General features: G+C 28.6%; 3 protein-coding genes across 3 annotated transcripts; 2 read left to right on the top strand and 1 right to left on the bottom strand.

Annotated features, from left to right (window-relative positions):
* Window positions 1-204: 204 nt before the first annotated feature.
* LOC130676414 (retinol-binding protein pinta-like) lies at window positions 205-3229 on the bottom strand. Its single transcript, XM_057482597.1, has 5 exons — window positions 2810-3229; window positions 2550-2709; window positions 854-959; window positions 416-785; window positions 205-358 (listed from the first exon to the last, which is right to left on the bottom strand). The coding sequence occupies exons 1-5, from the start codon at window positions 2970-2972 to the stop codon at window positions 285-287; spliced, it is 873 nt and encodes a 290-aa protein (XP_057338580.1). The 5' UTR covers window positions 2973-3229; the 3' UTR covers window positions 205-284.
* Window positions 3230-4580: 1351 nt separating this feature from the next.
* On the top strand, window positions 4581-9317 carry LOC130676399 (uncharacterized protein C2orf42). The gene is made up of 7 exons (XM_057482551.1): window positions 4581-4721; window positions 4894-5610; window positions 5685-5723; window positions 5782-6043; window positions 6110-6327; window positions 7238-8195; window positions 8930-9317. Exons 2-7 carry the CDS (start codon window positions 4894-4896, stop codon window positions 9088-9090), a joined length of 2355 nt encoding a protein of 784 aa, XP_057338534.1. The 5' UTR covers window positions 4581-4721; the 3' UTR covers window positions 9091-9317.
* A 641-nt stretch (window positions 9318-9958) lies between these two features.
* LOC130676401 (transcription factor BTF3 homolog 4) lies at window positions 9959-12173 on the top strand. The gene is made up of 4 exons (XM_057482558.1): window positions 9959-10212; window positions 10591-10962; window positions 11783-11897; window positions 11961-12173. Exons 1-3 carry the CDS (start codon window positions 10135-10137, stop codon window positions 11891-11893), a joined length of 561 nt encoding a protein of 186 aa, XP_057338541.1. The 5' UTR covers window positions 9959-10134; the 3' UTR covers window positions 11894-11897; window positions 11961-12173.
* Window positions 12174-14334: the final 2161 nt, after the last annotated feature.

The following is a 14334-nucleotide window of genomic DNA, read 5'->3' as shown; positions in this document are numbered from 1 at the left end:
TTGTATAAATAATATTTTACGTTAAATTTTTATTGTTAAAGTGAACAATTGTGTGTTGCTCATTAATTGTTATTATTATTATTATTATTATTATTATTATTATTAATATATATAAATATATATTTTGTCAGTAGTTAATAGCAAAATTAAACTTAATTTTAATATGTATACTTGCCTTTAACGCGAATGAATAATGAAAAAATTAAAATTGTAATCCAATATTGTAAATATTTTGATATACATTTATTTACTAAACAAATAAAATTTACATATTATATTAAAACTTATAAAATAACACGATATTTTTCTTCTTCAATGAACCAATCTTTGTTTTTTTGTACGACAATTTTCCAATGATCTAAAAAAAATAATTATAAATAAAATAAAACAGTTAAATTTATAAAAAATTAATTACCTATTAAAGTTTTTAAATTCCCAGCAGAGCCGCCGTACTCCGCGGGCAGAAGATGTCTAGGAATGTTTGAAAAAAAATTCTGACTGGTTTTAGAGTAGACATTAACTTTTGTACGCATTTTATGACTCATAAAACTTTTAAATATTGTTAAAATACCATTAACATGGAGAGGTGCGTTGATAAAATTAAGAGAATTTATTTTTACCGGGTAACATCCTTGCCAAGAGTGTACGAGTCTTTGTACAACTCGCGGTGTCATTTGGAGACCGTGACTCAGAGTGACATTGTTCATATCAAAGATCACGATCACTCCGATCGTTGAAACTGTCATATTATCTTTTATTGCAACGTCTAGAATCATCTTACCTGTCTGAGATATATTCATTTAAATATTTAAATTTATATAAATAAATTAACATAAATCTATTCGACTATTACCTTGATGACATTTGCGATTTTATGTTTATAAGGATCATGAATACTGACGCGTATAATTATTATCATTCTTCCTTCATCATTAAACTGAATTAAAGGTATAAATACTCTAAATATAAAATTATTTTTATGTTATAAGTTTTTTTGTATTGAGGTAAGGGACCCAGTACCTGATCAGAGAATTAGTACCCGATTAGAGAACTAGTAATTGATCAAGGAACTAGTACCTGATCACTGAATTAGTACCCGATCAGGGAACTAGTACACTCAGAAAATTAAGTAATTGTGTTTATTATGCTAAATTTTTAATTCCAATCATCTAGAATTGATTGATTGGAACGTTTTTCAATCTAAAAAGAGTTGTTGTTATAATTTTTTTTTATAGAATTAGTAATTATTGGATAATAACTTTTGCAATAAATTTCGTAACAGTTACTATCAGGATGGTAATATTTACTTCTGCAATAAATTTCGTAACAGTTACTATCAGGGTGGTAACAATTTCTGATGGTAACTGTTACCGTTTGGATTATAAATATAACTGTTTAGAATAATAATAATAATTAACTCTAGTTAACATACAGGATTGTCTAGATAATATTCACTACTATTGGATTAATGGTCAAAAATTTTATCATAACTAGATAGTAATTCCTATTATTTAATTTTCTGAGTGTACCTTATCAGAGAATTAGTACCCGGTTAGGGAACTAGTAATTGATCAAGGAATTAGTATCTGATCAAGATACTAGTAATTGATCAAAGAACTAGTACCTGATCACAGAATTAGTACCTGATTAGGGAACTAGTACCTTATCAGAGAATAAGTACCCGGTTAGGGAACTAGTAATTGATCAAGTAATTAGTATCTGATCAAGATACTAGTAATTGATCAAGGAACTAGTACCTGATCACAGAATTAGTACCTGATTAGGGAACTAGTACCTTACCAGAGAATAAGTACCCGGTTAGGGAACTAGTAATTGATCAAGTAATTAGTATCTGATCAAGATACTAGTAATTGATCAAGGAACTAGTACCTGATCACAGAATTAGTACCCGATTAGGGAACTAGTAATTGATCAAGGAATTAGTATCTGATCAAGATACTAGTAATTGATCAAGGAACTAGTACCTGATCACAGAATTAGTACCTGATTAGGGAACTAGTACCTTATCAGAGAATAAGTACCCGATTAGGGAACTAGTAATTGATCAAGTAATTAGTATCTGATCAAGATACTAGTAATTGATCAAGGAACTAGTACCTGATCACAGAATTAGTACCCGATTAGGGAACTAGTAATTGATCAAGGAATTAGTATCTGATCAAGATACTAGTAATTGATCAAGATACTAGTAATTGATCAAGGAACTAGTACCTGATCACAGAATTAGTACCCGATTAGGGAACTAGTAATTGATCAAGGAATTAGTATCTGATCAAGATACTAGTAATTGATCAAGGAACTAGTACCTGATCACAGAATTAGTACCCGATTAGGGAACTAGTAATTGATCAAGGAATTAGTATCTGATCAAGATACTAGTAATTAATCAAGGAACTAGTACCTGATCTAGGAACTAGTACTTGATCAGAAAATTAGTACCCGATCAGGGAACTGGTTCCCTGATTGGGTCTTAGGTCTTTTACCTTAAATATTTAAAAATTTTTTTTATTTAAACCAAAAATCTTTACCCCATATCTAATAATTCCTCAAGCTCTGAAGAAAATGGATTTCTATCATAAAACCATTCAGGACATTTCGTCCTTTGAGCATAATAATTATATATTTTTTCTTGAGTTTTTGTTACATCGTAATTGCAACATCTCAAAAATTTTAATAAAGTAAAATCATCTAGAAAAATTAAATTGTTATTTTTAATCGCACTCTTAATTAATTTTTTTATAATGAACAATGTAAATTTATTAATATATGTAGATGTATATGAAATTACCAGTTCGGGCACACAATTTATTATTAGAATGAATCCACTGTCGTATTTCATTAATCTTCATAAAAACCATCTCATCATCTTCATTTGACAGATCAATAGAAGCGAAACTCTTTTCACTTTCTGGACTTTGTACATCACTGGTACTTTGTGATGAACTCAACATTTAAATTACTTGTGTTCACTGGTCACTTTGTTATGACAAATATACCGTACAAAAAGAGTATTAATACTTTTAAAAGTATTGTAATTGAATTACGGTATTAATTTAATTAATATAATTTACTTAAAAATTGTATTATTTTCAGTAATGTAATTCAATTGAATTAAATAAGTACTGTGTATTGTGTAATTTGAATGGGTTTATATAGACAAATGAAACTTGTGGGCGTAAGGAAATACGATAAGTGGCTGATGTTAATGTTCATAAAAAGTTTTATCAGTTAAACACCAAAGTAAATAAATAAAAATAAAACCTAGCGGTCAATGTACATTTATATTCGCTACTGTAATATATTTTTACAATATATATATTGTATATTCATTTTTTATCTAACTTATGTACGCGTACGTCTTGTAATTAATTATATAAAAATAATAATAATAATAAATTATTAATGAGTCATAAAATAAAATTATGATCCTGGTTAGAAGTCAATTAACAATTTCCGGATTTTTTTTTTTTAAACATAAATTACAAAAAAAAAATGCACATGTAGAAAAATTAAAACTCTATAGGTGCAATTTTTTAAATATTTTTTTTTTTATGATTTATCGTTTCGAAAAAAAAATCCAAAAATTATTATCGGCTCACTTGAAAAACGAGTGTGGATGTAGCAGACATTAAAGTTTATAAATTTATTAACTATTTAATTAAAATAATGAAATTTTTTTAAAATGCGCGTACAAGTCTTGTATTTTTCTAAATACGCATTTTTTAATTTTTACCCAACTTACATTTCATTGTTTTATTCTAACATTCAAAAAATTTCTAACTGTCAGTTACATTCATACTCATCTTGAGTATCATAAAAAAATTTCCTGATTAATGAACTTCATTTAAAAACAATTGATAATTAAAAGCTTTATAACTTAAAACTTTTAAAATAAATTTAAAAAATATGAAATAATTATAAAACTCACCCCCAGGACAATCAGATCATGCAGCCGGTATCAAATTAATATCACCCTGAAGTTAATAGACAATTGACAATTTTCGATTTTTTTTTCAACGAATCGATTACAAAAAAAAAAATAATTAAAAATATGCATATGTAGAAAATTTAAAAAACTATAGGTGCAATTTTTTAAATACTTTTTTTTACAATTTATCATTTTGGAAAAGTTCAAAATTATTAATCATCAGCTAACTTCAGTATCGTAAATTAATTCATCTCCACCCCAGCTGTCAATTCTTGACGACATTCACTTAAATTATTTAAACCGCACTTATAATTCTTACCGTTCTCAATTTAAAATTATTTGAAATAATAAAAATAATAACACACACGTGCTCACAACAATAATTCTACGCCAATGTAAATTTATCAGCTGTAATGTCCCGAACTTTCCCTCTCATTTGATTCAAATCTCCCGAGTCTCCGCTCGCGGCAGCACTTTATGGGGGGAGAAAATAAAATTCAAATGCGCGCGCATATCCGATTGCTCTGAACATATGCGAATGTTATGTAGTATATTTATATATTTATATATACATATATATAAGACATGACACACATGCTAAACACATTGTGGACCTTTTTTCCAAAGTTATGTGTAGATGTTGTGTCTAAAAATAAACAACATATACTGGGCGCAGATGCTCATAGGCACGTTGTATTATACAATTTAAAATTTTTATTTAAAATTACTTAACACTGGCTGCAAGACCGCACGGCTTATTAAGTTACTAGAAGTAGGTTTCATTTTATTACTTTATTTATAAATATTTATTCAAGTACTCGGAGTTAACCTCCGATTATTTATATTTTAATAATCTAATTATTTAAAATTTTAAATTCAATAATCAATTAATTTTTAAACAAATGATACATTCATATCAATAATTAAAATTTATTATTATCTAGATGTCTAGTGAGGATCGTATCAGATCCATGCTGTCAGACCTGGGTAAAGCAACACTACGAGGAGTTAAAAAGTGCCCCAAGTGTGGAACGTTCACTGGATCACGTGGACTGTCTTGTAAAAATAAGTACTGCGACGTCATCTTCAAAGAGTCTGGAGACAGGTGCAAAATATCAACCAAGGCATGCAAGTTGATAACAAATTCCATAGCGCAGATATTTTCTGTAAGGATTCGCGGTAAGGGTCCAGATTACAGGGGATTCGTTCAACTGCCGGTCGTCAATGCAACTGTCCAGAGTGATATGACGACAGTTATCACTCAGACATCCTCACTGTGCTTCGTCGACAGCTGCCAGAAGAGTTTTGATACTGGAGTACTTCAGTGCCATGAAGAAGACAATGATAAGGACAAGGACTTGACCTCTTCAATGTGTCAGCACGTTCAGGCTGCTTACAAATGTTACTCCGAAGCCCAGTCTTTGCCTCTTAAAAATTCAATACTTTCGTCACTTAAAGTAAGCAATGATATGAAACAGAAAATTTGGTTACTGGCTACCAAATCTGTTGGGCCACTGGTGCAGAGGATATCTAAAAATATAATGGCTGTTAAGTGTAAGGCATCTCCTAAACAACCGCTTGGTTATTTGCATATTGTATTTTATTCAAATAAAGTTAAAGATAAAACGGAGCATAAATATTTTTGCGAGTGTCCTGATTCTGTAAGTGATTTTATTATTTAATTTTTTATTCAATTATTTGATAATTTTGTCTAAGCTTTTAATTTATTTTTTAGGCCGACTCGAAGACAGATAAAAATAAAGGGAAATCAGCTGTAAGTTAATTATTTATTAAATTATTTAGTTGATGTATTAATTATTTTTTTTTAATAGTCGGAGTCTAAAACATCAGATGAAAATAAAAGTGATAAAAGATGTGCGCATTTTTACGCATGTATTTGTGCCTTTGCGAGTGACCCAAAATTATCTGAAGAATTTGATTACTTCATACATATCGATAAAAATGAGTCTGATGAACTTAGACAGCAAGAGCAAGAGCAAGAGCAAGAGATAGAGCTGCAGAAGCAACTAGAACATGAGAAACAGCAGTCGAATTTAAATTTGCAGCACGAAGCAGACAAAATGAGTGAAATAGGTAAGCAATTTATTCAACAATTTAATTTAAATAAATTATATTTTTATGTTTATTAAATTTCCACAGATTTTATTAACAAAATCGTGACAGACTTTGGGCCATTGGACGACCATCACTTATTTATATTACATGACGATACATTTAATGAATCGCAAACGTTTGATGGCGGAAGGCTTCCAGATATAGATTCTATACCAATCGATCTAAATATACTTCCGGATGGTATAGGTGAAGAAATAAATACCAACAGTGCATATGTATTGCCTAATAATATTGATCAAGTGGTAATTTATATTTCCTTTCATTTTAATTCATACTAATTATTATTTCTATTCAAAAATTGCTCACGTCCAAATAATCGAATGCTAATTTTAAATCACGGATGTTTAATTTAAAAGACAACCCCGATAAATTTATTATCAACTCAATCTTTATCAAGAAATTAAAAGTATAAATAAAATTCTTAAATTAATAAGTCAATACTTTTTAAAGTTTAAATTTAAAAAAGGGCGGGAATCAATAATTTGAAATTTTAACTATACCCAAGTAGCACACTTGGCTTTGTGATATATAAGATATGTTGTGAGGCTGTTTTTTGATGCCGAAAGTAGCAGTCACTAAAATAATTTATTTATTTTCAATAAACATAGTCAATATTAAAAGGCAAAAATTTTAAAAATGCATGGGAAGAATTTCCAGATATTTTATTGTGTATATTTTTTAAAAATTATTCTGGTGACAACATCATGTTGAACTATCGATAAGGCACCAAAATGTTGACAGACTAATCAGAAATTAATGTCATAAAAAAAATATCTGCTCAAAAAACTTGACGCGTGACGACTAAAAGTAAATTACAAATAATGATCAAATTATTCATCTAAACGATTTTTTGATTGAAATGACTTTTTTAGGACTGAAAAAAGAACACAAATTTCCTATGACTCCTAAGACCAACTTCTGTACGTCTTAAAAACCTCGGCTTTGAGACAAAAAAACCCTGCTTTGACATTTGACGACAGTAGAGCACTACCTCTCCGCTTCGCGTTTGAGGTGTGCAAAAAATTAGTCTCGTCCTTTCAAAAGACATCAGAAGTTGTCACTGTGCTACTTGGGTGGTTCAATTATTGTCCTTTGGTCCAAATCCTTGTAATTTTGAATTTATTATTATTAAATATTTTATTTTAATTACAGATCGATTCAAATTTAGGAGAATCAACTTTTGCGGACTTACACACAGTAAATATTGTCGATCAATCACTAAATAGCGGAAAATTTACAATAAATCACGATGCAAGTGGATATTTATTTAATGACGAATTTACTGGACAATCATATCCTGTTGATCAAAATATAATTGTTGAAAATTTAATAAACGATACTCAAAACACTGACAGTACAATAATAAATAGTAATAGTTATAGTAATAATAGTAATATTAAAATAGTTGACGACGTGGCATTGCCTAAAGATAAATTTATTTCAATGAAACGTACACATGAAGATAATTTAGATATATCTTCCTCGGATATCGGTAATATTAATTCAATAATAAGTGATAATGATAGTAGTAAAAGAAATGTACAAAATGCTAAAGCTAGTCAATTAAACGGGATAAAAAGAGCTCGGAGAAATCCGTGGATAATAAAGAGGCGTAATAACAAGCAGAACAAAAATAATGACGACTACAGTGAGAATATTAACGAGAGCAATATCAATATATCGTTTACTAAATGGCTCGCATCGATAACTGAAAGGATAAACCAGACTATGCACTTTCAGTTTGACGGCAAGCCGGACCCGTTGGTCTTTCACGTTCCCCAGGTGTTTTTTAATTGCTTGCGCGAGCGGATCTCTTTTGGCAGCAAAAAAAAACGTCTGCCCAACTCCATAACTGCGTTCGTGAGAAAAGATCGCGTACCTTTGGGTACTTTTACAAAATACACATGGATAATAACGAATATATTTCATGTAAAAAGTATATTCGAGACTCCAATTATTCCATTAGAAATAACTAGAAGTTTTATTCAAAATTCAGATGGAACTTATGAATTATATAAACGTCAGGAAACGGATATTGATCACAATTTTAAAAAAACAGACAGAAATGCTTTGATTCAACCCTTGGAATTAAAAACATTTTTGAAAGTTGGTATGTATTATTTACAGTAAATTAAATTCAATTCAGGCCATTCTCAGACAGTGCCCCCCACTTTTTAAAAATATTTAATAACTCAATTGTAATGACTGTATTAAAATTTTGATAATTAATTTAAAAAAAGGCAGCGCAGTTAAAATTTTACCGAGACATAGATTTTTTAATAAATTATTTGCAGTTGACATCGATTAGGAGTTAAACGAAATTTGAAAAATAAATTTCAGTAAAATCTTCATGTCAACGTCAAAAATTTAAAATGTCAAATTTTTTGAGCTAAAATTTATGTACCAAATTTCGTTTAATTCCTAATTGATAACAACTGTGCTGTCTTTTTTTCAATTAATGCTTTAATTTTTTTAAAATTAATTACGAATATTTTAATACTTTTGACAGGTCAGTCTGCTCTTAATCAGTCATCAGCAGTCATGCTCTTAATCATTGCGATAATTAAAAAAAAAAAAATTAATATTAAAATTCATCAGAGTTTGAATTTAAAAAAAAACTATCAACTAAATACTTTTACATAAATATACAACAATTGAATTAACATATCATGCATAAAAATTTTAGAATAATTGAATGTTTTTATAAAGTAATAGTTGATAAATTACCGATTGCTATTAACTTGAGATAAATTTTGATGAATAAATTTAAATTGTTATTGAAAATTAAAATTAACTGTATTTTTATTATCAATAAATATTTATAAGTTATTACTTTTTTTTTAGGATATACGTCACCAAATCAACGTGAGCCAACACCATTTATAATTGAATGGATACCTGACTTACTACCGGTTTCAAAAATAGGAGAGCTGAGAATAAGATTTGAATTTGATCATAAAAAAAATGATCCGACTGATCGTCAACGAATGAGAGCAACTTTATAAATATTTTATTTAAATCCACTAAAGTACAAGTACTATTTACCCTGAAGAAAATTATTTAAAAAAATATATTTTTCAAGTACCAGTTTAACTTATCCAAGTACTTTGAAAACAGTCATTAATTTATATATACGGAGTTATTTAATTTCCATGACGTTATTTATTTTTAAATACTCCATTATTACAAAATGTGTATATATAGATATATATATTTAAAGTTATAATAATTATTATATAAAATAAAAATATTTATACTTAGTACAAAGTACAAATAGTTTAGTTTATTATTTAAATCGAGCAGAGCATTCTGGTCTTTATTATTTTTTTTTTTTTTTTCATATATTTCTATTTTGTATCCCACTTATATATTTTCGGAGTCGCAACATGGCATATATTTACATATATAGACATATGTTCCTATATCTATAATAGCATATATATATACATATATATATATAAATGTACTTTCTCATCTTTTCATGCTACGGGAGTCAAAGCAAAGACTTTTTATCCCAAATAATTTGAAAATACAAAAAAAATATTTAAAAAAAAAATAATTTCCTGCTCATTAATATGAAAATTAATTATTTTAGATAAAATTACGGATGAATAATAAAAAATATGATGAATATAAAGAAATATATGAGCTTCGAATTGTTTTAAAATTTAAAAAAAAATGTAACAGTGAGCGCGTAATGCGCGAGAACGCGAAAGCAACGAGAATCAGCTACAAGCTGGAGCATCGGCTCGAAGAAGGGCGAGTGCGGGACATAGAATTGAGCGGAAGTCACTGATGACGTACAACAACGTCCATGTAGTGTACAATGTGTGCATAGAAGCGGGTACGAGTATCGGTCTTCCATTTTCTCGAGGCTTTCGACCAACATAGAGCACGTGTTTTGTTGCCGGTCGTTCTTTATTCTCACCGCGTTTTAATTACACCCTGTAATATTATTTTATCAACAATTAAATAATTTTTGAGGTCATAACCAACCTGTCATTATTGTTATTATTTATAACTTATAAGTAATTAAATAATAATAAATAATGAATCCGGAAAAGCTTAAAAAGTTACAAGCACAAGTGAGAATTGGAGGTAAAGGTACACCACGTCGTAAAAAGAAGGTAATTAATATTAATTAATATTAGTATTATGATAATTGAAACTTTAACTGTTTGTTTTAAATTCCATTATTGATTATTTTATTACTCAAGTTTTTATTTACATAATTATTGGTTATATTTTAACTTTTGTCCGGGTGATTAGACAAAAAAAAATTAATTATGATTATAATTATAATTTAAATGATTAAGCATTTTGTCATATTATATGTATAGATATATATTTAACTTTTGTCTCTAGTTAAATGTGAGTAAATGTATGTGTGCATGTATGTGGGGATATGAGTAATGAGTGTGTGAGTTAATGCAGTGAGTAGATTGTAATAATAGTAGTAGTAATAGTGAGTGTAATTAATAAATTTAATTTAAAAAAAATTAAAGGTCGTCCACGCAACCGCCGCGACAGATGACAAGAAACTCCAGAGCTGTCTGAAGAAATTGTCTGTGAGCACGATCCCCGGGATCGAGGAAGTCAATATGATTAAGGATGACGGTACTGTAATTCACTTCAACAACCCAAAAGCTCAAGCCAGTCTCAATGCAAACACGTTTGCCATCACTGGGCATGGGGAGAACAAACAAATAACCGAAATGTTACCGGGTATATTGAGCCAGTTGGGCCCAGAAGGTCTTACCCAGCTAAAAAGATTGGCGAGCACGGTGGGAGGCAGTGCTGTTGGCAAAGCAACTATGGAAGAGGATGATGAAGTCCCGGATTTAGTTGAGAACTTTGATGAAGCCAGCAAGGAAGAGGTAATTTTTTATTTATTTAATTAATTAATTGGGGTGGGGATTGAATGGAAAGTCTGGAGCTGTCAGAAAATAGTCTGTTGGGAAATTTGACAATTATTTTGTTTTTGTTACGAGACTGAAAATAGTTGCGGTTCTAAAGTTAGCAGATAACAATTTCCGGTTTTTTTTCAACGAATCAATTTTAAAAAGAATTTTGAAAAACGGTTGATCTTGTGGGCCAACTCCAAAACTTGATGCTTTTGAGCTCAGAAAGCTCGAAAATGAAGTAATTGTAAATTTTTCGAGTTCTTCGGAGTCAAAAAATTGTTATTTCTCGTGACTCGTAAACTATTTGACTGATCGACTTCGAAATTTCTGAAAATCTAAGTCTTAATGAGCCCTTTCAATTGCCGTCATGTAGATTCAAATCAGTTAATTCGTTCGTACGACAAAAATTAGCTCACACACACACACACGGACGTCTATCTGGAAAGTCAGAATAATTTCCTAGGTCTTCAAAACGTCAAGATCTAATGAATCGATTTTCGACAATCAGACCAAAACCAATAACTTCCCTTTGTTTTGAAAATTTTCAATTTTCATAGCAGAAAATAAAAAAAAAATGTACATGTAGAAAATTAAAGATACTATCGGTGCAATTTTTTTTTAAAAAAGTTCAAAAATTATTAAACATCGGTTAATTTTAGCATCATAAATAATCAGGGAATTTTTTCTGTAGTCAGAAACTTTAGTGACATCATTTGTATCATCGCCCTGATTAATTATAAATTATTATTAGATAGTAGTTGATAATTAATTAATTAATTAAATTTTTCAAAAGGTCGTCACGAAGAAAGAAGTTGAAGAAACTGAAAAAAATTCAACTGACAAAAAAGAAATCATTACACCAGTAGATGAGAAAAAAGAAGCAGTAGTTAAATCTGATGCTTAAAACGGTAATAGTAAATTATTTATTAATTAGTGTTAATTATTTATTAATAATATATATTTTTGCGCAGATACTCACCGGAAAGTAAATAACGGATGAGTTAACAAACATTAATTGCTTAAGTGAAGATAATTTGTAATTGTATCAAACATTACAAATCTTTAAACCTTGTGTTATACAATTATATTAATGACAAATAACAGTTGAAGTGGAAAAAAAAAAAAAATAAAAAAAATCGTTGGCCACATCTCTATAACAATAAATTTTACGACACTAAATATAATCTTTTTTTTTTTTACGTTATTTAAATTAATCTGTACAATATTACTTGTTAAAAAAAATTGCATGGTTGCATTGCAAAGTGCTCTAGTAAGAACAATAGGAATTTAAATCCCAACGAGACAGACCATTGTGTTGCGACTTGTAAGTATTCGGACTAAATTTTAAACTTTTCAGTGCGTAGCTGCATTTGATATCTATATATAATATATATAGGTATTTATAGACATTATATATTCTGGATATCTGCATAAATATAACTAAAAAAATACATCACTGTATAATATGCTATTTAATTAAATGCCTGTTAAAAAAAAACAAGTAAAGATTTATTAGAGGTATAAAAAATTAAATTCTTTTAATAAAAATTATAATTATCGTATTTAATTGCCAATCATTTTATTATTATTATTATTATTATTATTATTATTATTATTATTATTATTTATCCCTGACATTTTCATTAATTACCAACAACTTCATCACGCAAAAGTCAGACAATTGCAAAAAATATTTATAAAATAATTAATTATTCAAATTTACATTTATTTCCTCATCATAAATGACATCAAAGTTAGTTGACGTCTAATAATTTTTGGATTTTTTTAAAAACTACAAATTATAAGAAAAAAAATTCAAAAATTGCATCTCTAGCTTTTTTTAATTTTCTACGTGTGCACATTTTGAAATTTTTTTTTTTTATTGATCTAAAGAAAAAAAATAAAGACATTATTTATTGTCTACTACAGGATCATCATAATAATGAATGATAAATTCAAGTAGATATCCAGCATTTATTTTATTATTTTTTTCTAAAAAAAAAATTTAATGATCCTCGAGAGTTTTCCGCTGATTCGCAATATCCGGAGCACATGAGCGCTCAAAGTGCTGGGCTGGCTTAATATTTTCGGATTCGCCTGGCGTTTTCTTCTCAGCTGTTTTGTAAATAGTCCACTTGGCTGCTAAGCCCTTTATCCTACATAATAGTTTATAATAATAATAATAATAATAATAATAATAATAATAATAATAATAATAATAATAATAAAAAGAGCCATCCGGCCTTACCCGGAATGGAAAGGTAGATTTCTTATGTAAATACAATAAAGCTACAATAGTGTAATTAATACTTATTTTGTAAGCTTAAACATGAATTTCAAGGAAATGAGTTATGTTTTACTTTTATCATTAAGAAGTTATTAGAAGACTAAGCTGCAAAAATAACCTTTTTTAATTTTTTGTGAAAATTTCGATATCAAATTGTTAGAAATGATGTTTAAAAAAATCAAGTATTACAGTGAAAATTAAAGCTAATCGTTCAAATTTTGAGATACTTTTCACAGATTTGTTATCATTTTCGGTTCGAAAGTTATTTAAGGATAAAACCAGAAAATTCATTTTTATGAATATCAAAAAAAATTTCAAACACCCACAACTTCCAAACTAATCGACCGATTGGGCTCATCTTCGAACTTGATCAATGCAATCGTCCAATAAATAAGTGTATAAAATTTCATTAAGATCCATTAAGAATTGCGGGTGCTATCGTAATAACAAGGCGCGTTATATCGTAGATATATGTATAGATACATACATATATAAACTTTTGAGTGGATGGTATTTTTTGACTCTACTAGGTAAAATAAGATATATTGTGGCAAAATTCTTTGATAATTCGATCATGAGACCCATTGCAATACTCCGATTTCCAAAGAAATCTACCTAATAATAATCACAATAATACTCTGCAATGTTCTTAAGACGGTGAAAAACGCGTGCGCCAACATTTGAATTACACAGCTTCTCAAGTATCGATTCAAATATTGTATTCTACTTAAAAAGATTATTATTTATATTATTCTATTTCATACAAGTACATATTCTGCCTACTTTTCACATACGACCACAATTCAAATCATTTTAATAATTTATATATATATAAAAAAAAAATAATAAAAAAAAAAAAAAATACAGTCTGTACTTGCATTCAATGTTATAATTTCAGTCCAAGTACAAGTATGACTACAAGAATTAATGTCAATGCTAACGCATTATTTTTTGTCAGTACTTCCGCTTGACTGTCTCTGACACAGGATTCGCTCGAGTGCGCACGCAGTGAAAAAAAAACTTTTTTCAGGAACAAAAAAACTTTATTGCAGTAAACT

This window comes from Microplitis mediator, chromosome 10 (assembly GCF_029852145.1).
Source record: "Microplitis mediator isolate UGA2020A chromosome 10, iyMicMedi2.1, whole genome shotgun sequence".
Taxonomy (NCBI): Eukaryota; Metazoa; Arthropoda; class Insecta; order Hymenoptera; family Braconidae; genus Microplitis; species Microplitis mediator.
Note: the sequence above shows the minus strand (reverse complement) of the source record. Positions and strands in the feature narration are given on the sequence as shown.